At 39.6% G+C, this 27948-nt stretch overlaps 1 protein-coding gene and 1 long non-coding RNA gene across 4 annotated transcripts in view; one reads left to right on the forward strand and one right to left on the reverse strand.

The window, feature by feature from the left end:
* The window catches only part of Atf7 (activating transcription factor 7), a 99519-nt gene that overhangs the window by 54160 nt on the left and 17411 nt on the right, over positions 1–27948 (reverse strand). For all 3 annotated transcript variants that reach the window (NM_001310070.1, NM_001310067.1, NM_001310066.1), the window contains exon 2: positions 13567–13635. In NM_001310070.1, the coding sequence (NP_001296999.1) occupies positions 13567–13614 (48 nt within the window). In that variant the 5' untranslated portion in view covers positions 13615–13635. The remainder of the gene's footprint in view (positions 1–13566; positions 13636–27948) is intronic.
* On the forward strand, positions 22903–27906 carry LOC105246046 (uncharacterized). Its single transcript, NR_155446.1, has 2 exons — positions 22903–23003; positions 27514–27906. It is a non-coding gene; the product is annotated as an uncharacterized LOC105246046 (long non-coding RNA).

A 27948-nucleotide genomic window follows, 5' to 3' on the forward strand; every position in this document is an offset into this window, starting at 1 on the left:
ATAAATACTAACATTATTAAACACATTGAGGAAAACCAGAGAGAACTAAATGGTTTGGAAGCCCTAGTCATTGCTTCTGGGTAACCATTCACTATAGCAAATGCCAGATTCCAACTGTGGTGTGGTAGGTTGATACAAGCTCCCCTGTCTTTTTGCTTGAGTTGCCTTCACAAAGCTTGACAGATGACCTAGATGGTTTAAACAACAGTGTTTTATTATCTCACAGTCCTAGAGGTCATAGGTCTGATCAAAGTGTATTAATCAGATTGTTCCTTTATCCTTCCTTCCTTTCTTCCTTCCTTCCTTCCTTCCTTCCTTCCTTCCTTCCTTATCGAATCTTTGGGGAATTTCACATCATACATCCCAATCCCACTTATCTCCCAGTCTTTCCATATCCACCCTCCATGGTAAATAAAAGTGAATAAAAAAATGAAAATTAGAAAAAGAAAACAATTGACTCTAGCTGCATATGTATCAAAAGATGGCCTAGTAGGCCATCACTGGAAAGAGAGGCCCATTGGACACGCAAACTTTATATGCCCCAGTACAGGGGGACACCAGGGCCAAAAAGTGGGAATGGGTGGGTAGGGGAGTGGGGGGGAGGGTATGGGGGACTTTTGGGATAGCACTGGAAATGTAATTGAGGAAAATACGTAATTAAAAAAAAAGAAAAAGAAAACGACAACAACTATCTCTTGAACCTTCTGGGCAATGAGCTGCTCCTCTTTTAGTCTCTGTGCATGAACCATTCCACTCCTCCATCTTTCCCACATCCCCATCACATATTCATCCATTATAGTGACACTGGAAGTTGTGGTGTGTCACACAGTATACTCCTTTGCCCAAACAACTTAACTTTCGAATGTACATTACAATGAGTCATTAGGCTAGCTGAGGCCTCTGAATCCTGCTTCAACATCAATACTGAACCCTTAAAGAGACTCTCAGATATCTTGCTACCGCTCTGGATCCACAGGACCAGCTCCTTCATGGGCTCTGCAGCTCACACATGGGGAAGATGTTGGGTTGGCCCAACTCAAAGCCCTGGATCTGGGTGGTAGTTGAGTTGGTCAGCCTGCCAGCTTTGCCTTGCCCATACCATCAGAGCCTGCATTCCTAAGTTAGAGAAAGGGAATAGATACTAAAGCAGAGCTACTGGGGATAAAGTCTGTAAAGGAAGGGGATGGGGAATGGGGGAAAGAGGTAGAGAGGAGGATCAACAAAGAAAAATTACATTTGAAAATCACATAGTGATTTTCTCTTTTCTTATCTCTCCTGTATGTTAGGGGAAAGACGAAAAGAGGAAGGGAGGGAGAGACAGTCTGTAACTCTAGTTCCAGAAGATCTGACACCCTTACATAGACATACATGTATGTAAAACACCAACACAAGTAAATCAGGTTGGAGAGAAGGCTCAGGGGTTAAGGACTGCTCTTCAAAAGGACCAGGGTTCAATTCACAGCACCTATATGGCAGCTCCCAACTGTCTGCAACTCCAATTCCAGGGGATTTGACACCCTCAGACAAACACCAATGCACATAAAATAAGTAAATACATTTTTTTAAAAAAGTAAATCATTAAAAAGAAAGGGTAAATTAAAACAGTAAGAAAATACTAACACACACCCATTAGACAGGACAAAATTCAAAACCTTTAACAAACAACAAATACTGATGAAGTTGAGCATTGGGATCTCTCATTCTTTGTAGGTGGGACTATAATACTGTACTTTGAGGACAGTTTGACAGTGTGTGTGTGTGTGTGTGTGTGTGTGTGTGTGTGTGTGTGTGTAGGCACATACATGCCATGGCACTTGGAGGTCAGGGTCAGAGGACAACTTTAGGAAGTCCGTTTTCTCTCCTATCATGAGGAACTTAAAGACTGTCAGGCTTGGAAGCAAGCACCTTTACCTGCTGAGCCTTCTCAAAGGCTCCAGTCTGACTATTCCTCCAAAATCTAAACATACTCTTTCCAAATGATCTTGTGATTGTACTCTTGGGTTTTTACCTAAATGAATTAAAAATATATGTCCATATAAAACCCTGTACATGTTTGAAATCATAATTACATAAAGCTGGAAGCAACCAAGATATCCTTCATTAGGTGAATGGATAAATAAGCTCTGACATCCCAAAACTAGGATATTATTCAGTACTACAAAGAAATGATCTACTTAAGGCAAGAAAAGCTATAAAGGAATATAAGTGTATATTGGTAGGTGAAAGAAGCTAATTTAAAAGGTTACAGGTTGTGATATTCTGGAAAAGATAAAATCATGAAGATAATAAAGAACAGAGGTAGCTGGGAGAGAGGGATGAACAAGCACAACACAGGATTTTTAGGACAGTGAAACTGTTCCATATGATGTGACAATGACATAAACAAGTCATTATATATTTGTTAAAACGTATAGGATGTGCAACATCAAGAGTGAACTCTAATGTAAATTCCTGACTCTGATAATGTGTCAGTGTAGGTTACTCATATATAACAAATGTATCAGTGTTTCAGTGGACTGATAGTGAGAAGTTGTACATTGTGCTCATGGGTGGGGGATAGATGAGGACTCTACTTCCTACTTAATTTTGTATGAACCTAAAATTGTCTTTAAATTTTTTATTAATAGGGCTGAAGATTTAGCTCAGTTGGTACAGTGCTTGCCTGGAAAGCAGGGGGCCCTATGTTCAATTTCCAGAACATCATAAACTGAGCATGGTGTCTAACACCTGTTATCCTTTTTTTGTTTTTGTTGTTTTGTTTGTTTCTGAGACAGAATTTTTTTTTTCTGTGTAGCTTTGGGCATTCTGAAACATAGTCTGTAGACCAGACAGGCCTTGCCTCCTGTAAATCAGATTGCCTCTGTCTGTAATTAAATCAGACTGCCTCTGCCTCTGCCTCCCTGTGCAGGGACTAAAGGTGTGGGTACTGTATATTTATGTACCCTGCCTCAACAAGGTGAGGTCTCTCCAAACTGTCCTCTGATCTTCATAAACATACAATGGCATGTATGCACCACACTTACATCATACACCTCCAAAATATGATATTATTTATTTATATATATAATATATATTTTAAAACACCCAAGCTCCTGCCGTGTGCGATAGGACACACCTGCAACCCCAACACTAGAGGGACCAAGGACAAAGTCTCATTGTGAATCTGAGATGAGCCTGGGCTACCTGGGCTACAGGAAACCCTATCTTAAAAATAAGGAGGACAACAATAGGAAGGAAGAAAGAGCACATATACAAAAATGCTCTAAAAAATAAAGTCTATTAATTTAAAAAAAGGAAACACTGTTTAGTAATGTTCACCCAGGACAGGGGCTAATAAGAACCACGATAAGAAGAATGCAAAAAAAAAAAAAAAAAAAGAAAGAAAGAAAGAAAGAAAGAAAGAAAGAAAGAAAGAAAGAAAGAAAAGAAAGAAGGACATAGAAGAGATGAGAAGAAAGGAAAAGAAAAACTATAGCTTGTTCTCAACCCACAGAGGACAAGGAGGGAAACTTGAAGAAAGGAGGATGTGACACTGGCCCTTTCACAATGAAGTCTTATGGTGATTGGTGGGTAAACATCAAAAGCTATCTCCCTCAGAGGTAGAAAAGCCAAGAGGCTTACACGGGACACAGATCCTCAGCAGAACAATCACCACCATTAAGCCTTTGGCATCACCAATGCCTTTCCATGTGGCTAAGGAATCAGCTTGGCACTGTAATTTGTGCTGGTGCCAATCTCTATGGTAGATTGAGCTATTTTTTCAGGAAAGTCAAGGGATAATTGCTTAGTATCAAAAGATTTGGCCCTCGGGAAGATAAGGAGCTGTTTCTTTTGCCCCAGGACAAATTTTTTCTAGAACAGTATTCATGGCTCTTCAAGACACTGCGTCTTTCATAAGCAGAGCTGCAATTCTGACTGCCAATCTGCTGAATACCAAATGGAGTGCTTAGCTTTCTACAATGACGCAAAGGACAAAGCAAGGCTAGATTTATTCTGCAGTGCCACTCGGAGATTTTCAAAGGTAAAAAGGAAAAACTCTTTCCTTAAATTACAGGGAATTACAAATTCTGTCTGGGATGTAAAAGACAGCTATGCTCGCTCAAAATCTGGCATCATGGATGTGAACAAGATTTAAAAGCCAGAATGGTGGCTGGCAATTTGAACATTTAGAACAGAAGTTGGTTCAGTACTTCAATCTGCCCGCAGAGTCAGCAGCCACACAAAGCACATGGAGATGCCAGACTGGAAACGAGCTAATTTCACAAAGCTCATTCTCATTCTGTCTGTACTTCACACGATCGCTAGAAATCCAGATTCTTACCCATGCATCTTAGATGCTATCTTAAATAGCAAATTTTGTTGTACAAAGAAATTTCAAAAGCAAACCACAAAGATATTGTCTCAAATCTTTTCCCTCATGGTATTTCCCTTCTTAAAATCTCATCCCCCTTCTTAAAATCTTATCTATAAACATGATAATTTTGAGAAAATTAAAAGGCAAAATGTCATTAAAATAAGGTATTAACATTTTCCCTCATAGTTTGTATCATCTCTTCAGGATGAGAATTCAAAAGAAAAGCTTTCCTTCAAACATCCTTACTAAAAAAATAAGAGCCACGTGCTACAGTTTAAAGGACAGTATACCTCGTTGGTTAAACAGATTCAACAATTAAAAGAGGAAAGAAAATGAGGCTTGAAAGGGAAGATACTCAATTTTTGGTGAAAAATGTTTTGATTATCTATAGCAAACAAAGAAAAAGGGAACCATAAACGTAGTAGTAATGAAGCCCATTTTATTTCGTAAATGTGCATAACTGTGCTGAGTCCTGTAACAGGTACAGAAGCAAAGGGACCAGTAAGAGTGAAATGCTATGAAAAAACAGGACAGAATTTCCCCCAACAAAATACAAACCCTTTCCATAAAAATTTATGAAATGAGAACAAAAATAAAGATGTTTGTTTTATAAATAATATTAGGAAAACAATAAATGTCTTAAGTTTAAGGCCTGAAACTGAGTTACATTTCTAATACCGGTCATTGTAACTCATTTAAAAAGGTTTGTTATTTGCTAAAATCTCAACTAAGCTCAAACCCAGGATTTAACCAAAGTACTTCTGAAGGAGCTTTTCTCAAAATATCAGAAGTTCAATTTATAAATACATAGTATGCTATTGAAGTTACCCGCTGAAAAGCTTAATTCAGCCTGATTACAATCCTGTGAGCAGAATGTTGACATTTTCTTTCTTAAGAAAAATCTTCCAGAAAGCACCTCACATTTGGTCATAATGCAGTTTATTGACATTTCTTTTCCTCTTCACATAGCTGGGAGGAAGAGAAGCTTCAGAGCCGCTGTGTGTGCTGTGCACTGTACATAATGGCCTTTACTTGCCATTGTGCACAGCCTGTTAAATATTTACAACACAGACAGCAACATCGAGTCCTAAACACCCAGTTGTGAGTTTGAATTTTTTTAGAAATAAATCTATGACAAATTTTCACCAGCAAAATGCCAGAAGACTTTACTAACAGCTTCAAGAGACCCAGAGGGTCCAGAGGAGCAGTTACAGGCCATCTGGTGATTACTTATTATTATTTATACCGCACTGTTGATGTACACACAGATGTGTTATGAATCCACATACAGAGAGGCCTTAACAAGGACTTCAGACAGAATGTGACTGCTGAGCAAGTCAATACGCATTAAAGAAACGCATTAACTAGAGAGAGCGAGAACACCAGGCTTTTCTTTTTTAATATGCTGAATTGGCTGAAAGATTATTTGATTAAAGAATGATGAGTTCTACACAGTGATAGCATCCAACCAGTTAAAACTCTAGCAATATGTGGTTTAGCAATGGTGGCAAAGTGAGTTAAGTGAAAGAAGAGACTGTGAGATCCAGGCGCTTTATAAAGTCATCAGTTTGATTAAAAAGTATTAAAGAAATAAGTAAATAGTAAGATAGATGGGTGTGAGGAGGAGTTTAGGCTTAGGAAGAATTATTGAAATACAAAGATACAGGATCTTATTTTATTTGTAACACGAATGCTCTGACAAAAATTCCAACACTCCCATTTCTTTTTAAATACTCAGTTGTATGCAGGAAAAACAAGAGTTAATGAATGAAAAATTTTCAGTTTAATTTCCTAATTATAGCTCCAACTATATTCATACAGCATCATTTAATTTTTGTTTGTTTGGTGGGGATGGAGGGAACAGGCTAAAGCAAGGACGCTTTAATGTATTATATGCTTTTAATAATAGCACAATATATAACACAAAGAGCTAAAATAACCCAGTAACATGTGTTTAGGAAGAGCATCAAGAGATCAGATTTGACTTTAAGAAACCAGTTAATTCTTAGTCCTTAACGCCTCTGAGCATTTTTAAACCTAATCCCAATTCTGTGTTAATACATACTTGTAGACCAGTTCCATCACAGGTTACATACAACTACAGAATTCTCAAAAGTGGACTGGAAATTATTGCAAAATCAACATTTTACAAAAATAAGGCTAACATTTGGCCTAACTGTGTATCATGTAGTATATTTTCAGCTGCCTGACAGCATGCAGTCACCCCTACCAGATGGGAACTAAATGAATTATTGAGTAAAATATGAATTATTAAATGAAATTTTGAGTTAAAAAAATCTTAGCAGGGGGTAAGAATGAAAAGCTTATTTGTTTGTCTAAAATTGCCTTCACCTGTCCTAGCATACAAACATAGCATGCATACACCACCACAAGAGCATTTGCCTACCTAACTCATTTCTCTCCTGGTCATTTTTCAATTCATGATGCTCCCCTAACATAAAGAATGAGTAATCAACATCAAGTTATTCTTCTTTGCTTTTCTTTTGTGCTCATGACAGATATTAGGGAAACTTGCCAAAGGGGCAGAATGAAAGATCCAGAGTCCCATAGAACCAGTATGGCCCTTTTAATGGGAAAGCTGGGATAACAGAAATAATCTATAGATTTGTGTTATATAGACAATAAAACATCCCTTTGTAGCATTTAACCAATCACAGGAGTTATCTGTTGCCTCAAGTATTACAGAGCAATAGAGATTTAAGGGCTAATGCTCATGGAGGCAAAGGATACAAAGCAATAAACAGCTCTGGAGGTTGGTTAGACGCCAAGTGAAGCCAGAACTACAGCACCATAAACATTATTCCTACTATGACAAGATGTGAAGGTACAAGAAGCTGCTCTCAATCCCACTACAACTAGGATGCCGCTGTTGCTCTTTTTTTTTTAAAGATGAGGTCTCATTTAACCCAGGCTGACCTCAAACTTTTCATACAACTGAAGGTCCTAGAGGTCTGTGTACTCTAAGAGAAAAAAAGATCTTGAGAATAAATACCTGGGGTCACACTGGACAAAGAAATAATCATTTCTCTAAATGACAGGACTGTTAAGCATAGTTACAACAAAAACTTCTCAGTGGTTAACAATGAAATACTGTCTTCAGAGGAAATGTCCTGTTCTTCAGAAACAACTTACATAATAAACAGATATAACCAGCTTCTACTTTAAGACTTGATGATGATAGCCATATTTTCTATTTAAAGCTGCATAATTTGCTCTGCAAGCCAGCATATGTTCCTGATAGGATAACATAGCAGTGTGGAGTCTGTTGATTTCTTGGTAATAAAAATTGAAATCAAAAGATGGCCTAGTCGGCCATCACTGGAAAGAGAGGCCCATTGGACACGCAAACTTTATATGCCCCAGTACAGGGGAACGCCAGGGCCAAAAAGGGGGAGTGGGTGGGTAGGGGAGTGGGGGTGGGTGGGTATGGGGGACTTTTGGTATAGCATTGGAAATGTAAATGAGCTAAATACCTAATAAAAAATGGAAAAGGAAAAAAAAAAGTTGAGGAGATTGGTCTATTGGTAAAGTGCTTGCCATGCAAGAATGAGGATCTGAGTTTGATCTCTAGCACCCACATGAAAATCTAGGTGTGGTGGCTCTCATTTGTAATTCCAAAGTTGAGGAGTCAGAGAAATGTAGATTACTAGGGTTTTCTGGAGAGCTAGCCAGTCTAGCTTAATCAGTAAGCTCCAGGTCCCAGTGAGAAATCCTCTGTCAGTTTGTTGAACACATAAACTCAAAGTGACTGCAACTGCATGTTCAAGATCTGCACAAGATTAAGCCACCCAAATTTCTAAAATGGATGGGAGAGGTGGATCATGAAGTTCCACTCCTACCCGAGGAACAACTGGCAACTGATGGCTGCCAGGGTTGGGAGAATCTGTTTTTAAAGGCTACCCATACTTTAGTAGATGGACCTATAACCATGAATCTAGAGAACAGTACGCAGACTCAGTTCTTTCGGAGAGGGGTGGGGAAGCATTTGAAGTTAGGAGGGAAGGGCCTAAGGTATGAAATGGAGAGAAGGGAAATGAAAGGATAAATCTGATCAAAATACATTATATGTAATTATCAATAAAAAAATACAAAGATGGATGATGGATCCTGGGGAATGACATTCAAGGCTCATCTCTTGTCTCCATTTGCACATATACACAAATGCACACACACAGACAATCTAACTGCACATGAAGCAACATCTCAAATTTAGGATTTCTGATAATAACAAGTATATATACTTGCTTCCATTCAATTGGCATGGGAGGCTGAGGCAAGAGGATTACTTGAACCCAGGAGTTTTAGATTAACAATACAATTAAGACCCATCTTTAAGTTTTTTTTTCCTACAAGACTCTCTAGATTCAGCACCAATTATTCTTTACTATTTTAACAAAACACAAAGGCAAAGCCATTTTGCCATGTTATAATTACTTTTTTTTTTTTTTTTGAGACAGGGTTTCTTAATGTAGCACTGACTGCCCTGAAACTTGCTCTGAATACAAGTCTGGCCTTGAACTCAAAGATCCTCTGCCTCTTTTTTTTATTTTTTATTTTTAAAGATTTATTTATTGTTCTATGTAAGTAGACTGTAGCTGTCTTCAGACACATGGGAAGAGGGTGTCAGATCTCATTACAGATGGTTGTAAGCCACTATGTGGTTGCTAGGATTTGAACTCAGGACCTTTGGAAGAACAGTCAGTGTTCTTAACCTCTTGAGCCATCTTGCCAGCCCCTACCTCTGCCTTTTAAGTGCTGGAATTAAAGACATGCCCCACCACCAATGTTTTAACAGAAAGATTGGGTTTGTTTTTGTTTTTTCAGTGTTGGGGATTGAACCAGGGTCTCTCTCTCTCTTTTTTTCTCAACCCTTTTAAGACTTAGGTTTTTGTTGTTGTTGTTGTTGTTTTTTAGGTATTTTTCTTCATTTACATTTCAAATGCTATCCCAAAAGTCCCCCATACCCTCCCCCCACCCACTCCCACTTCTTGGCCCTGGCGTTCCCCTATACTGAGGCATATAAAGTTTGCAAGACCAAGGGGCCTCTCTTTCCAATGATGGCCAACTAGGCCATCTTCTGATACATATGCAGCTAGAGACACGAGCTCGGGGTGGGGGGTGGGGGGTAACTGGTTAGTTCATATTGTTGTTCCACCTATAGGGTTGCAGACCCCTTTAGCTCCTTGGGTACTTTCTCTAGTTCCTCCATTGGGGGCCCTGTGATCCATCCAATAGCTGACTGTGAGCATCCACTTCTGTGTTTGCTAGGCCCCGGCATAGTCTCACAAGAGACAGCTATATCAGGGTCCTTTCAGCAAAATCTTGCTAGTGTATGCAATGGTGTCAGCGTTCGGTTTAAGACTTAGTTTTAATTTGCATGTGTGCATATGAATGTGTCAGATCCTCCAAAGCTGGAGTTACAGGTGCTTGTGAGTCACCATTTGGGTGCTGGGAATCAAATTCAGGTCCTCTGCAAGAGCAATACATCTTCTTAAATGCTGAACCATCTCTCCAGCCTAAACCGGGGACTCAAGAATGCTAGGCAAAGGCCGGGCGTGGTGGCACACGCCTTTAATCCCAGCACTCGGGAGGCAGAGACAGGCGATTTCTGAGTTCCAGGCTAGCCTGGACTACAATGTGAGTTCCAGACAGCTAGGGCTATACAGAGAAACCCTGTCTCAAAAAACAAACAAACAAACAAACAAACAAACAAAAAGAATGCTAGGCAAGCCCTCTGACACAGAGCTACAGCTCAGGACTTTTATGTTGAAACAGGGTCTCAGAAAGTTGCTTAGGCTGTCCTTGAACTTGTGATCCTCTTTCTTATTTTTCTTTTTCTTAACCAGATGGCTAGGATTACAGGTGTGTTTAAGTGAGTTGGCTCTTAAATAGATGCTACCTAATAATTGCTTCAAAAGCCCATACAACTCGATTCACCTAGGCCTCAGTCAAAAGAGTACCTGGGGGACTGTTGCCTTAACAAAACTAACCAATTCTCAGGAGGCAGCTCCACTCTATTAATGACTGCGTATACCACATTTCATAGAGAAGTTTTTAGCAAGGATATTGTTTTTTCTCAAGTTCTCCTTCATGAAGGCCTTAAGAGAAACAGTCTCAAAAGGAAAATAGGAATAAAAGCGCTAAAAAGCTTATCATCTGTGTTTTAACAAAAGAATGCAGACAGCACAACCTTTGGTAGCCATTTTTTTTAAGTACATGCAGTGTATTTAGAACTCAGCTGTGTCACATCAGACTGTTGGGAAGTAGATCATGAACACAGTCCAAAAATAACAGCCATTAAAAACCTAGCAACCAAAACATGTTTATGTATCCATTGAAAGCCTGGTGGTTTTGATTATATAGTGGAGGGTATAATCTACTAGTCTATTTTAAGTAAATTTTCCTTTTAAAGTTCCTTAATATTAAACTACAGGAAGATTTCTGAGTTTAAAGATGCATATGGTGGAGTCTACACAGGTCTAGATACAGAAACAAAGCTGAATTCCCTTAGTTCTCTTTGTTCTTTTTTTTTTTTTTCAGAGCTGAAGCCTGAACCCAGAGCCTTGCATAAATTTTTTGCACATTTGAGCTAAATCTCCAACAAAGATTTAAAAAAAAAAAAAGATTTAAAAAAGAATCTTCCACATTTGAATGTTTGTTTGCACATATGCCTGTGCTCTATATGCACGCAGCTCCTTCGAGGTCAGAAGAGTGTGTTGAATCCCCTAGAACCGAGTTATAGACTTTTGTGAGCTGCCATATACGGGTTCTCAGAATCAAACGTTGGTCGTCTGCAAGATCAACAGTGCTCTTAGCCTCTGCGTCAACTCCTTCTTACCACTGATTTTTGAGTCTTCTCCAATAACAGGTCCTAAATCATGCCTTCCAGAGGTGAAACTGACACGGTTCCTTCCTGGGATTTACTTTTTTGTTTCTACCACTTTTGAACAGATAATTTGAGTCAATAACAAGCAGATTACAAGTAACTCAAAGGCCTCTGGGTGGCTCTAAAAATGAAGACTCCCAAGATTTAAGGAAGTAGAATGGTAGCTGGCTTTACCAAATTTGTATCTTCTCCCACACTTTCTCTATTTTACATGGCATGGGGTGATCACATGTATCTGTTGAAATCCTACTTTGGAGCTATTTGTTATCAGATCTCAGAAGAAATCTAAAAAAGGACTAAATATAACTGGAGAACTACAATCTTACCTGAAAGAACACTTTCTGATATGCAAAAAAGGTAAAGTCACATTGCCACCAAACCTTTAAGTTGGAGCTTTCTCTCCTGTTAAAGAAGTCAAAGTAAAAAGTCCTTACTACTTTCCTTTTCTAGTACAAAATGAATTTTAAAACTTTCCTTTTTTTGAGACAGGGTTTTTCTATATAGTCCTTGCTATCCTGGAACTTGCTTTCTAGACCAGGCTGGCCTCAAACTCACAGAGATCCACCTGCCTCAGTCTCCTGAGTGCTGGGACTAAAGGAATGTACCACCACTGCTGGGCATTTTAAAACTTTAAAATTTTTATTTATTAATAAAAGTTAATGTGTTTATGATATGTAAGTGTGGGTACACACATACCAGAGTGTGCATGTGGAGGTCAGTAATATTTAAGAGTCCACTTTCTTTTCAACTTCCTACCATGGGTTATCAGGCTTGTGTAGCAAGTGCTTTTGCCCTTTCAACGGTTTTGGTCCCACCCCACAAAGATCATTTTTTTCTCTGCCTCTGGGTGCTGTTATTAAGTGTGCACTCCCATGTCTGGCTCACAAAATTTTTTGTTCATTTGTTTGTGAGGCAAGGTCTCTTGTAGCCTGGGCCTGGCCAGGAATGGTGGCACACACCTTTAAGGTGGATCTTTGTGAATTTGAGGCCAGCCTGGTCTACATAGAGAGTTCCAGGGTATTCAGAACTACACAATGAGATCTTGTCTTAAAAAAAAAAAGTCAAATATGAGGAAAATAAACTCACCAAAAATTCAGATTTTTCCAACAGCATAGCATATTACTATGTATCAGCTGCAGAGTCACAACACACAGCATTATAAAATTCATACATACAAATTTGAAAGGATCATTTAACATGCCTACTTTAATAATGCTTTTGAAAATGGAAACATATCTATTCATATTAAAAATTTTTAACAGGGAAGAAAATACACCTTAGGATCCTGAATCCTGCAGAAAACAAGGATTTTGTTTAAATGTCTTATCAGAAATTTTCAGCACTTATTGAAATCTAGGATCCTCTTCCTATTTCTTGTACCATCACTATCTCTACTACCTCTCAACTTCCAATTCTTAGACGTGTCTAGGACTTAGCTCTTCTTGTTTAAGTATTTACAATACATAATAGAACCAGTCTGCAATCTCACATACCACCAGTAAGTGTCACTGGACAGTCACATGATATATTCCTAACTGATTATAGTTCAGGTTCTATCAAATGAAGGCAAATAAAACTTTAATTCATTTTTTTCTCATTATTTGTAGAAGCAGTAGAAAAAAAATCTAGGGGAAAAAAGTTAAATATAAAATGAAAAACAAGGCAATTCTAACAGAATTATTTTATAAAAAAGAAGCATGGACACACATGCAAACAATTAGGAGCTGACATACAGAACAACCCATGTCACAGTATCAGACATGGGAAATATTTGTAGAATACCACTGGATTTCAAGTTCTATGTTGGGTTTGTCTGTCCCTGACTTAGCTGTTAGCACGATTTTTCTGAATCAACAATCAAAAGAAACATTCCTTTTTCTTATCTGAGAAATCTACAGAGACGATGAAATTGGAGGCTTACAATGAATGGGAACATTCTTAGCTGACTCTCTAAATATGTTAAACAGACTTTTATATATATGAAGGTCAAGAAGGTATTTCTAAACTTGCTTTGTGTTTAGATGGACAGCTTTAGAAAAGAAGAAAGGGTAACATGTATTGTTTAATACTGTGTGTTGGAAAACAAACATCAGTAGAATAACAAGATGGAAGAAAGCAAGGCAGATTTCATTACAGTGGAGTGCCTACACTTCCTCATAACTTGGATTTACACGCTGCAAATCCTGTGATCTGATTACCTCCAGTGATCACGTAAAATACCGGCTTTAAACTCTTTGCCTTAGTGATAAAACAGCCACTTTGATTCACAACAAGACATTCACAATAAAGTATATTGTAAACGTACCTGTCCACAGCCCGGGGCACTGCACACAAACGGTCTGTCGTCTCCCATATTTCATAAAGCAGAGCAGAGCTGGGGAGGGGAGTAGGGGAAAAGTTATGTTAAATACGCTGGAGAAAAAAAAATACGCTTCAAAAATATCAAGCCTAGAAACAGGTGTTCCAAGAATGCCATCTATCATAGCTGTAAACACAGGCTACTTTGGTAAGACCCATTAGACAGGTGGCATATGATCTACTATGCCTCAACTGAAACTTTTAATTAGGAAAATTCAGACTTAAATAGTCAAGGAATTTTAAGCCTTTGCTGGGTTTTCCCTCTTTCTGCTACAGTATATAACATATTTCTCCAGTCTACTAAATTACAACCAGTGCAGCTCTCTATGTCAATAAATTCACTGAACGCTCGATGCGGAAGCCATATTTCTGAACTAGAGAAGACCAAAATTTGTCATTTAATTAATTAAGGGATTATAGGAGGGGTGCTCCATTTTACAGGGCTATAATCTGGCTCCCTGGTGTATAAACTACGAGACTGTTGGCAAGGGTCGTTTATCCCAGATTATTGCCAAAGAAAACAAAGCACCCATCCTATTGGACTACATGGGAAATGATTTTCATTAATAAAAAAATAAAAATAAAAACTTCCCCTCCCCACTGGGAGCCTCCTTCTCCTCCCCCCCAGCAATTGTCTGTTGCAAATGAAGAAATATCAGTGCCCCTCCCCCCTCTGATTCTATTTATGGCTAGGTTTTTAAAAGCAGCAATAAAACAAATGTCGACTCTTTGGGGGTTTACTGGGTGAATATGTTCCGGCTGTTTGTGCTGCTCTCGGCCAGAGTTCTTAGGCTGCTCTGCTGCAGCCAACAGATGTGTACTGCTGCAGGGGATAAAGAAATGCACTTAAAGGCACCACCATCCATTCCCTCTATTTCTCTGAAGAACTTAACAGAATTTATATTGCTCTTTTTAAATGACTCTTAAAATGTCTCCCAAAATTCTTTGTCAAAAACAACAAATGCAATCTGAACGCATTGAGAAAAGTTCTCATATTCCAATTAAGAATAAAAACCAGGCAGAGATGAATAATGATTAGAAATGCAAATCACAGTAAAAATATCCCTAAAAGATAAACACTATTTGGAAAAGTCAAAGAGAAAACTGGGAGGAAAGGTGAAAGTAGCCTTGTAAAACAAGGTGCTAAGGACATTTTCATACAACCATCCACAACACAGAACTATTCATAAAAGGATGTGAATGAGGGATGTCTGTTGGAATATGTCTGGAAACAATCTCAGAACTGTAACCAAATCTCAAATTTTATATTGGAGATAAACCAAAATGTCAGGCCAATCTCAGTCAGACCTGCATTAAAATAAAATGTTAACATGCTAGAATGAATCTAGTAGCCAGAAAACCATGCTTAAAATAGAGGGCAACGAGGTAATATTCTTCCTATTCTCTTAGGATTTATCTTTAGGTTAGAAACCAGTATTTCTGGTTGTCTAATCAGTAATTCCACAGCTAATCGGTGTTTAAAAGTGTGAGGTGCCCCATAAAATAGAAGGGGCTGCTTGGTCATCTTTCAATGTGATAGGAACATGGTCTAACTATGAAGAAAACTGATGCTTCAGTCCTGTTGTAATGGAATAGACTCTGTATGTACATACGTATACACAGATTTATATCACAGTTAGCCAGGATAAATTGCTTCAATAAATTCTGTTCCTAGGAGAGGCCAGCTCAAGCTGCTGATTGGGTACCGGAAAATGAGAGCTTCATTCTTCCTCACATAGCCCCAGGACAACAAGGTTTTCTGGATTGTTTGTTTGTTTTAAATACATTTAAAAAAAACAAATAAATTATTTTTAGTACTTTCTAAAACCATAATACAGATTTAAAAAAATAAGTAAATAAAAGCAAATAAATATAAAAATGATGGTCATTTAGGCTGAAAACTCAGATGTCTCTGAAAAGCAAATCATTCATCTATGGGAATTCCCAACTGCTGTACCGCAGACAATTCCACTTCCAGCTCCAGAGCCTGTTTTCCTAACGTATCACAAGGCCAGAACTTGGCTTTCAGGGTTTCCTCTGGGTCTACTTCTATCAAGGTAGAGGTGGACACAAGGATAAGGGAGAAGTCCTCTCTTTTACGTTGATTCTAGCACTTGGGTGAAATTCTCCCCTTTTAGTGATTATCAGAAGAAAGAAAGGGTTCTTTATGGTAATAGGGGAGTAGAAAGTGAGTTTAAGAACATTTTTCCTCAAGCCACAAATTTCAGATTTTCAAAAAGTGAGGATGATTATAATTTGGACTCTCTAATAAGAATCTGATATGAAAACAAAATTGTGCCTTATTAAAAAAAAAAGAAAGAAAGAAAGAAAGAAAGAAAAGGAAGACTTTGGGAGGAAAAGCATTGAAATCTAACAGAAGTGAGCTTCCCATTGGTCTTGAATGTTAAACTGGCAGCCACTAATAGGATTTCCTGCTTCCGTCCCAATTTGTAAGCCTTTATTTTTACCATGTTTACCAAAACAGAAATCACAATGGAAGGAAGAAGTCTTTCTTAAGTGCCTAGTTATACTTAAATCATCCTGTTATTCTACTATCCCTTGTCATTTCTATCATTGCTGCATTCAAGAAAATTTAATTACTTAACAGTAAGAATAATCTTTCTCCCCATTTAAAGAATTCCACTCACACCTTTTTAATTATTTCTTCATTCTCCATCTGCTACATCTGTGACACACAAAGAATGCTTCTGATTATTTCTATGTGAAAAACAAAAACCAACACATTTCTATCATATAAGCAAAGGGAGACAAAAAAAATGAAGTCTTGAATGATGTTGCTGCCACTCAATGTGAATTTAACTCACTGCTCATCTGTAACTCTAGGGCCTGACAAGCAGACCATGTATCTAGGAATGACACAGTTTGCTGTCTCCTTTCCTGATCTATTTTCCAGGATAAAATGTAAGAACTTTATAGGACTAAACAATAAATGATGAGAGGAATATACAAATTAAAAGATACTACCAAGAATAAGTGAGATGCTTTCTGAAAGGATCTTAGGACAAGAAAACAAAGATGCATTAGAAGGTTGTCCTTAGAGGCCTGTAGTGGCTATTCCTGGTTGTCAACTTGACAATATTTGGAATGAACTACAATCCGGAATTGGAAGGCTCACCAGTGACCCTTATCTGGAGGCTTGGAGATGCTTATCTGGATCTTGGTTTGAAGATCTTGAGCCACAGTGGCTATGGATTCCAGAAGATTGAATCTCTGAGTTTAAGGAACACACCTTTAATCTGGGCTACGCCTTTCATCTGGGATTAAAGGTGTGGTGGAACACACCTTTAATCTGGGCTACACCTTCTGCTGGAGACAATATAAGGACATTGGAAGAAGGGAGTCTAGCTCTTGCTCTTGCTCCTTCGCCTGCTTGCTGCGTGAGACTGAGTAACTGCTAGATCCTTGGACTTCCATTCACAGCTGCGACTGAACCATTGTTGGGAATTGGGCTGCCGACTGTAAGTCATCAATAAATTCCTTTACTATTTAGAAATTATCCATAAGTTCTGTGACTCTAGAGAACCCTGACTAATACAGAAGTTGGTACCAGGAGTGGTTCTAGAGTAACAGAAGTACAAGGATGAATCTTTTAAAATACTGGAATTGGCTTGTTGATCCACCAGCACTTTCAAATATTGAAACCTCTCCAGATTCTCTCCCTCCTGGGAGCTCAGAGAATTTTGAAGACCCATGGTTGAAACTATATTCCGAACTTAAAGAAGCTAATGCCCTTGATTTTCTTAATGAATTAGGTGATTCAGTGCACAAAGCTTTCTACAAGATGGGGAAAAAATCGAAAAATGATTTTACTGGCTGGCTGCTCTTAGTATCTGTGGAAAAAATGATGAATGAAAGGAAGGAGTTGTGTGATAAAATCGAAAGGCTCCAGACACAAGTAAACGATCTAAAAGTTGCTAAGTGTGTCCTTGAGGAGAATCTTCTCTCTTGTAGCAATAGAGCTCAAGTTGCAGAAAATCAAACAGAAACTCTCATTGTAAGGTTGGCTGAACTACAGAGAAAATTCAAGTCTCAGCCTCAGAGTGTGTCGACAGTTAAAGTAAGGGCTCTAATTGGCAAAGAATGGGATCCTACAACATGGGACGGGGATGTGTGGGAAGACCATGTTGAAGCTGAGAATTTTGAATCCTCAGATTCTCAAGGGTTTGCCCCACCTGAGGAAGTAGTACCCTCAGCCCCACCTCTTGAAATAATGCCTTCCCCACATGAGGAAATTAATTTTGCAGAGTCTGCTCACGGCCCACCAATAGTTTCTTCTAGACCTGTAACCAGACTCAAAGCAAAACAGGCTCCTAGAGGGGAGGTAGAAAGTATAGTCCATGAGGAAATTCGCTACACTACTAAGGAGCTTAATGAGTTTGCTAATTCATTCAAGCAGAAACCTGGTGAATATGTGTGGGAATGGATTTTAAGGGTGTGGGATAAGGGTGGAAGGAACATAAAACTAGAGCAGGCTGAGTTTATTGACATGGGTCCTCTGAGCAGAGATTCTAGGTTTAATACGGAAGCTCGCATAGTTAAAAAAGGTGTCAAAAGTTTGTTTGAATGGTTGGCTGAGGTGTTTATCAAAAGATGGCCTACTGGAAATGACTTGGAGATGCCTGATATTCCGTGGCTTAGTGTTGATGAAGGGATTTTAAGACTTAGGGAAATTGCAATGCTAGAGTGGATATATTGTGTAAAGCATAATTGTCCACAATGGGAAGGTCCAGAAGATATGCCTTTCACCAGCTCTATAAGACGCAAATTGGTGAGAGGGGCACCAGCACATTTGAAGGGTTTTGTTCTTTCCCTTTTCCTTGTGCCAGATCTTAGCATTGGAGATGCTTCTGCTCAATTAGATGAATTAAATTCACTGGGTTTAGTTGGATCCCGAGGTAACAAGGGCCAGGTGGCAGCATTGAATCGCCGGAGACAAGGTGATCCTAGTTATTATAATGGACAGCGTAGACAAAAGAATGTTTATAATAACATACCCAGTAATGGTCAGCACAGGAGAGGTGAAATTTATAATGGCATGACTCGCTTGGACCTTTGGTACTGGCTAATCAATCATGGTGTTTCCAGGAATGAAATACATAGGAAGCCTACTGCATATTTGTTTGATCTGTATAAGCAGAAAAATTCTCAAACAAATGAAAGAAAGGCTACATTAGATCGTGGTAAACAGCAATCTCGGCCAGTGAATCAATTTCCAGACTTGAGACAGTTTGCAGATCCGGAACCCCTTGAATGAAGGGGTGGCCAGGTTCCTCTGAGGAAGGATCTTGATAAGACACTCAAAGGTTTTGCTGTTACCCTTTCTCCAGTTCTTCCCCAGAGGGACCTACGGCCTTTTACAAGGGTAACTGTACACTGGGGAAAAGGAAATAATCAGACTTTTCGGGGTCTGCTGGATACTGGTTCTGAGTTGACACTGATCCCAGGGGATCCCAAGAAACATTGTGGCCCTCCAGTTAAAGTAGGGGCTTATGGAGGGCAGGTGATTAATGGAGTTTTGACTGATGTCCGACTCACAGTAGGTCCAGTAGGTCCCCGGACACATCCTGTGGTGATTTCCCCAGTTCCAGAATGTATAATTGGGATAGATATACTCAGAAATTGGCAGAATTCTCATATTGGTTCCCTGAACTGTAGAGTGAGGGCTATTATGGTTGGAAAGGCCAAATGGAAGCCTTTAGAGTTGCCTCTGCCAAAGAAAATAGTGAATCAAAAACAGTATCGTATTCCTGGAGGAATTGCAGAAATTACTGCCACTATCAAGGACTTGAAAGATGCAGGGGTGGTGGTTCCCACCACATCTCCATTTAACTCTCCTATCTGGCCAGTGCAGAAAACAGATGGATCATGGAGAATGACAGTTGATTACCGAAAACTAAATCAGGTAGTAACTCCAATTGCAGCTGCTGTACCAGATGTAGTTTCCTTACTTGAGCAAATTAACACATCTCCTGGCACCTGGTATGCGGCTATTGATCTGGCAAATGCCTTCTTCTCAGTACCTGTCCATAAGGACCACCAGAAGCAAATTGCTTTCAGTTGGCAAGGCCAACAGTATACCTTCACAGTTTTGCCTCAAGGATATATTAACTCTCCTGCCCTGTGTCATAATTTAGTTAGAAGGGATCTTGATCGTTTGGATCTTCCACAAAATATCACATTGGTGCACTATATTGATGACATTATGCTGATTGGACCAAGTGAGCAGGAAGTAGCAACCACTTTGGACTCATTGGTAACACATATGCGTATCAGAGGATGGGAAATAAATCCAACCAAAATTCAAGGACCATCTACCTCAGTGAAATTCTTAGGAGTCCAGTGGTGTGGGGCATGCAGAGATATTCCTTCTAAGGTGAAAGATAAGTTATTGCACCTGGCCCCTCCTACAACCAAGAAAGAAGCACAACGTTTAGTGGGTCTATTTGGATTCTGGAGACAACACATCCCTCACTTGGGTGTGTTACTTAGGCCTATTTACCAAGTGACTCGGAAAGCTGCTAGCTTTGTGTGGGGCCTGGAACAGGAGAAGGCCCTTCAACAGGTCCAGGCTGCTGTGCAGGCTGCTCTACCACTTGGACCATATGACCCAGCAGATCCGATGGTACTTGAGGTGTCTGTGGCTGATAGAGATGCTGTTTGGAGCCTCTGGCAGGCCCCTGTAGGTGAATCACAGAAAAGGCCTTTGGGATTTTGGAGCAAAGCTCTACCATCATCTGCAGACAACTATTCTCCCTTTGAAAAACAGCTCTTGGCCTGCTATTGGGCCTTAGTGGAAACTGAACGTCTGACAATAGGACACCAAGTCACTATGCGACCTGAACTACCCATCATGAGCTGGGTACTATCAGACCCTGCAAGTCATAAAGTGGGACGTGCACAGCAGCAGTCTATTATCAAATGGAAGTGGTATATACGTGATCGGGCCAGAGCAGGTCCTGAAGGCACAAGCAAGTTACATGAAGAAGTTGCTCAAATGCCTATGGTTTCTATTCCTGTTACAATGCCATCTGCTGCCAAGCATGCACCTATAGCCTCATGGGGTGTTCCCTATGATCAACTGACCGAAGAGGAGAAGACTAGAGCCTGGTTTACTGATGGCTCTGCACGTTATGCAGGCACCACCCAGAAGTGGACAGCTGCAGCATTACAACCCCTTTCTGGGACAACCTTGAAAGACACAGGTGAAGGGAAATCTTCACAGTGGGCAGAACTTCGGGCAGTACACATGGTATTACAGTTTGTTTGCAAGAAGAAATGGCCAGATGTACGATTATACACTGACTCATGGGCTGTAGCCAATGGATTGGCTGGATGGTCAGGGACTTGGAAAGATCACAATTGGAAAATTGGTGAGAAAGACATCTGGGGAAGAAGTATGTGGATAGATCTCTCCAAATGGGCAAAGGATGTGAAGATATTTGTGTCCCATGTAAATGCTCACCAAAAGGTGACTTCAGCTGAGGAGGAGTTCAATAATCAAGTGGATAAGATGACCCGTTCTGTGGACAATCAGCCTCTCTCCCCAGCCATCCCTGTCATTGCTCAATGGGCACATGAACAAAGTGGCCATGGTGGTCGAGATGGAGGTTATGCTTGGGCTCAGCAACATGGGCTTCCACTCACCAAGGCTGACCTGGCTACAGCTGCTGCTGATTGCCAGATCTGCCAACAGCAGAAACCAACACTGAGCCCCAGATATGGCACCATTCCTCGAGGTGACCAGCCAGCAACCTGGTGGCAGGTTGACTACATTGGACCACTTCCTTCGTGGAAAGGACAGCGTTTTGTTCTTACTGGAATAGATACTTATTCTGGTTATGGATTTGCCTTTCCTGCACGTAATGCCTCTGCTAAAACCACCATTCATGGACTGACAGAATGCCTTATCTATCGTCATGGTATTCCACACAGTATTGCTTCTGACCAAGGAACTCATTTCACAGCCAGAGAAGTACGACAGTGGGCCCACGATCATGGAATACACTGGTCTTACCACATTCCCCATCATCCTGAAGCAGCTGGGCTGATAGAAAGATGGAATGGCCTTTTGAAGACGCAGTTACAGCGCCAATTAGGTGGTAACAGCTTGGAAGGCTGGGGTAGAGTTCTTCAGAAGGCAGTATATGCTTTGAATCAGCGCTCGATATATGGTACAGTTTCACCCATAGCCAGGATTCATGGGTCCAGGAATCAAGGGGTGGAAAAAGGAATAGTTCCACTTACTATCACTCCTAGTGACCCTCTAGGAAAATTTTTGCTTCCTGTCCCCATAACTCTAGGTTCTGCTGGCTTAGAAGTTTTGGCTCCAGAGAGGGGAGTGCTCCTACCAGGAGCTACAACAAACATTCCATTGAACTGGAAGCTCAAACTTCCCCCTGGTCATTTTGGGCTTCTAATGCCCTTAAACCAACAGGCTAAAAAAGGAATAACAGTGTTAGGAGGGGTGATAGATCCAGATTACCATGGGGAAATTGGATTACCTCTTCACAATGGTGGTAAGCAAGATTATGTCTGGAGTGTAGGAGATCCCTTAGGGCGTCTCTTAGTACTACCATGTCCTGTGATTAAAGTCAATGGGAAACTACAACAGCCTAATCCAAGCAGGATGACAAAGGATGCAGACCCATCAGGAATGAAGGTATGGGTCAATCCTCCAGGAAAAGAGCCAAGACCTGCTGAGGTGCTGGCTGAAGGAGAAGGAAATACAGAATGGGTAGTAGAGGAAGGTAGTTATAAATACCAATTAAGGCCACGTAACCAGTTGCAGAAACGAGGATTATAAAGTAATATGAATGCCCATTGTAAATTTACTAATGCGTTTGCGATTGTACGAGGGATAGTTATATCATGTTAGGCGTATTTACAACCTTGTTATTGTTTCATGTGAACATGAGATATTATTTGTGTCAAGTTGACAAGGGGTGGATTGTAGTGGCTATTCCTGGTTGTCAACTTGACAATATTTGGAATGAACTACAATCCGGAATTGGAAGGCTCACCAGTGACCCTTATCTGGAGGCTTGGAGATGCTTATCTGGATCTTGGTTTGAAGATCTTGAGCCACAGTGGCTATGGATTCCAGAAGATTGAATCTCTGAGTTTAAGGAACACACCTTTAATCTGGGCTACGCCTTTCATCTGGGATTAAAGGTGTGGTGGAACACACCTTTAATCTGGGCTACACCTTCTGCTGGAGACAATATAAGGACATTGGAAGAAGGGAGTCTAGCTCTTGCTCTTGCTCCTTCGCCTGCTTGCTGCGTGAGACTGAGTAACTGCTAGATCCTTGGACTTCCATTCACAGCTGCGACTGAACCATTGTTGGGAATTGGGCTGCCGACTGTAAGTCATCAATAAATTCCTTTACTATTTAGAAATTATCCATAAGTTCTGTGACTCTAGAGAACCCTGACTAATACAAGGCCCATCCAGTCTATAGGGGAAAAAGCTTGTGTGTTCAGAGCAATTAGGATGCATAAATGATACAGTTAGGATCTGCCTGAAAGTGAAACTCATATGAATGCTGGGAGTGAGATGGTTTAGCAAATACAAGCATTTGGTCTGAACTCAATCCCTAAATCCCAAGGTAGAAGGAAAAGAAGTAACTTCTGAGAGCTGTCCTCTGACCACCATATACAGAGCATGGGCATCCATACATACTAATAAAAATACTTAAAAAAAAAAGAAAGAAAGAAAGAAAAGAAAAGCCATGGTTGAGAGAATTACAATTTTTATAATATTTTATTTATTTACATGTATGTTCACATGTGTGTATATGTATGTGTGTTTGCATGTTAGTACAGGTGCCCTCAGAGACCAGAGGTATGAGAATCCCTCATAGGTGGAGGGACAATCAGTTGTGAACCACTCAACATGGGTGCTGGGATCTTTACATAGTAAAATGTTTGTCATAGTAATATTTATGACAAAAAAAATAGGAATTAAGTGCTGAAGAAAAATATAAATTAAGGTGCTGCATTACAATGGACTATATTTAAGGTGTTAAGAATAACATTTTAAAAACTACTTAATGACATGAGAAAGCAGTACTCATTAAATGAAAAAAATAATATAAAATTATGGAGTCAGGGAGATGGCTCAGTAGGCAAAAATGGTTGTCATACAAGCCTGACAACTTGAGTTCAATCCTTGGAACCCATATAAAAAGAACAGTAGTGTACAGCTATAATCCTATCCTACTATAAGATGGAAGGCAAAAACAGAAGAACCTACCAGATTGGCTCAAAGGCCAGCTAGCCTGCAGGATACAGATTCAATAAAAGAGACTCAACCTCAACAAGGTGAAGGCATACCCTGACTCTGGGAAGGACACACCCTGACTTCCCATAGGTGGGAAAGCTGTGGCATGAAGGTGCTGGCACTCACATACATATACACACAGAAAGAATAAAAATCTAGATAAATAGATAAAATTCCATATGCAGTGTAATTCCAAACCTATTAAAAAGAAAGCTAGCAGAATTTAAAAAGATTTTAAAAAAAGATAAATGGTGGGGACTGGCAAGATGGCTTGGTGGATAAGCAGACTTGTTTACAGAGGTCCTGGGTTCAATTCCCAGTGCCCACGTGCCGCCCACATGCCGCCCACATGCCACCTCACAACCATCCATAACCCTAGTTCCAAGAGTCAGACACCTTCTTCAGAATTCTTCAGGCACCAGGCATGCATGCATATGGTACACATACATACACACAGGGAAAACATTCACGTAAAAGACATAATTCTTTAAAAAGATAAGAAATTAATACTAAAATGGATACAAAGTGAATAATCATTATGCCTAAGATAACCGTATTCTAGGTTACTTTACTTTCTTCTTTGTACTTTAGTATTCTCAAGTCTAGAATGATCAGAAATTTCTTTTTTTTTTTTTTTTTTTTTTTTTAGATTTATTTATTTATTATATGTAAGTACACTGTAGCTGTCTTCAGACACTCCAGAAGAGGGAGTCAGATCTTGTTACGGATGGTTGTGAGCCACCATGTGGTTGCTGGGATTTGAACTCTGGACCTTCGGAAGAGCAGTCGGGTGCTCTAACCCACTGAGCCATCTCACCAGCCCCAGAAATTTCTTTTAATAAATCAAGAATAAAATGTATGGGCTAGTCATACAAGTGCTTACCATACAAGTCTAATAACTTTTTTGAGTTTGCACCCCAGAACCCTCGTAAAGGTGGAAGGAGAAAATTCACTTCATAAAATTGTTCTCAGACTTCCACATGTGTACCATGACATATGTGCCCCCTCAACACATATCATATCTACACATAATAATGATAAGTGAAATAAATTTACATGCATATAATGTAACCTAAGAAAAGAGTGCTGATCTGTATGACTGGGAAAAAAATGTCTTTGAGTTAAAAAAGAAAAAAAAGCCTGTACCTTTTAATATAAGTACTGCTGGGCAGTGGTGACACATGCCTTTAATCCCAGCACTTGGGAGGCAGAGGCAGGCAAATTTCTGATTTCGAAGCCAGCCTGGTCTATAGAGTGAGTTCCAGGACAGCCAGGGCTACACAGAGAAACCCTGTCTAGAAAAAACCAAAACCAAAACAAACAAACAAACAAAGAATATAAGTACTGAAAAGTAAATTAGAGAGTCATATAAAGTTCTATAGAGCATTAGTAGCAACTGAAAATATAAACTCAACAAGGAACATAAAAAAAATCTAAAATTATATATTACCAGTTTCATACAGAAAACAGGTTTGGTGGGATAGCCAAGCAGTTCCAGCACTTCTTTCTTTATTCCTGTCCAGAGTTAATTTTCAGAATCCCTGGCGAGAAATATTATTTCTAGTAATAACCAATCAGAAATGATTAGAGACTGAATCTGGGTAGTGGTGACACAAGTCTTTAATCTCAGCACTCAGGAGGCAAAGGTAGGTAGATCTCTGAGTTGCTGGTCTACAGAGCAAGTTCCAGGATAGCCAGGGCTACACTTAGAAATCCTGTCTGGAAAAAAAAGAAAGAAGGAATGAAAGCAGGCAGGCAGGCAGGCAGGCAGACAGACAGACAGACAGACAGAAAAAGGAAATAATTAGAAATCGTTTCTAACACGCATCTCTAAGGAAATGAAAGGAGCTAAAACTAAGCCAAGCAGGTACTGAGTACAATTTAGTTTAGCTTTAAACAAGCTGAAAATTTTAAGACAGGCTCTAACTCTACATCCCCATTCTTTTATGACAATAATACAAAAAAAGCCTATATGCAAAAAGGTTCTCTAAAAAAAAATAATAGCTACTAACTTTCAGACTCTAGAGAATTTAGCTGTTAGTAAACAAAGTGTACAAATACTGACATTCTTGACTAGTCAACAGTCTTTTTAAAAATTGTATGTATGTATGTATGTATGTATGTATGTATGTATGTATGTATGTATACATTCACACATGTCACAATGCATGTGTGATAGTCAGAGGACACGTTTTGGGAGTCAGTTCTCTCTCTACCATTTGGGTCCTGAGGATAGAACTCAGATTGCTAGGCTTGTTAGCAAGTGTCTTTATCCATGGGGCCATCCTTCCAGCTCCAGTCTCAACTGTTTATCCTCCAAAAGGACACTCATAGATGATCTGGTTTGCATGGTATCTAAAAAAACCACCTAAGGAAAAGATTCCTGTACACATAAACTGTGGAAATTAAAATGCAGGTTCTATGAACCTCAGAAAACAAAGTAGACTCAAGTTTTACTAGGCAGTAGACTATTCAGGAATTGGAAACTCAGTTTATTAATTCTGGATTAATTTTCCATTGTACTATTTAGCATTACCATAGTTCAGCATACATTATCTTGCCAGTAGGTAAATCAACTGACTCAAAAGGATGATGTAAAACCACATAGACTATTATAATCTTTTTGTTTGTTTTAAGATTCATTTATTTATTTTACTTATATGAGTACACTGTAGTTGTCTTCAGACACACCAGAAGAGGGTGTCAGATCCCATGACAGATGGTTGTGAGCCATCATATAGTTGTTGGGAATTGAACTCAGGACCTCTGGAAGGGCAGCAAGTGCTCTTAACCACTGTGCCAGCTCTCCAGCCCAGACTACTATAGTCTTAAACAAATTAGCCTTATTGTTTCATACCAAAATTGGTTTGTTTTATATTTGCATGTATGTATGTGTATGGAAGTGGTATATGTATGTCTTCATGTGGCATGTGTGTATGTGTGTGGAAGTCAGACTACAGTGCCAGTGAGCGCCAGGGATCTGCCAGTTCCCTCTGTCCATGTCCTCCCCCACACTGCCACCCAAGTTACAGATGTGTGCTGCCTCACCTGGGGGCCCTCATGCTTACACAGCAAGCACATTACTGAATGAGCCATCTTCCTAAGCTTTGTATTTGTTTCCTGTTTGCTTGTTTGAGAAAGGGTCTCCCCATTTTGTCCCAACTGTCCTCAAGTTTGCAATCTGCCTCATCTCTGCCTGGGATTACAGGCTTGCACCACTACATCCTTCCTATACTAGGATTTTGTAAAATTCTTTGCTAAGAGGCTTCTGGGGAAAAAAAAACACAGTTATAAAAAAATTGGCAAATTAGGAATAAAGGTGTTGAGGGTAGTATGAATTCTAGTTATTTGTTCTCAGGTACTCCAAACAAAAGGAACAACAAAATGTTTTGTAACTTCTAAAAGTGTGAAACTTGCCATGTTATACAACTTCTTATAGCTGCAGTACATAGTACAATGTAGCACTCAACAGGGGTTTCTTGTATGCTTAATAAACAAATCTCCAGAAACATGAATCTGAGTACAAGTTCTTGAATTTTTTTATCAAATTTTTTTCTTCTTTTTTTTTTTTTTTATTTTTTTCTTTTTTCAGGCTTTCACTGTGAAGGCCAAGCTGGTATGGACTTACTCCGAAGCACTCGCTCAGTTCAAGCTCTTGCTTCTCCTGCCTCAGCCTTAACAAGTGCTATGCTGACAACCAGACCCTATTACCACAAGCTTGAAGAATCAAGGAAATTAAGTACAACAGTTTTCCCTTACAGGAAAACATCCAAGACTCACAGCAGAGGACTCCTAACTATAACAGCACCAACTGCTACAAACACTGCTTTTCCTATATGTTCTGCAGCATGGCCACAGAGGAGAGGCAGCTTTTACAGTCTTGGCCAGCCTGGAACTCACTATGTAAATCAGGCTGGTCTTGAACTCATATCTTCTTGACTCTCCTTTTAAGTGTTGTGGATTAAAGGGTAAAGGTGTGTATACCACAGCCAGCCTTTGTTTTTGTTTTGCAACAAGGTCTCAAGTA

Source organism: Mus musculus, chromosome 15, assembly GCF_000001635.26.
Source record: "Mus musculus strain C57BL/6J chromosome 15, GRCm38.p6 C57BL/6J".
Lineage (NCBI taxonomy): Eukaryota > Metazoa > Chordata > Mammalia > Rodentia > Muridae > Mus > Mus musculus.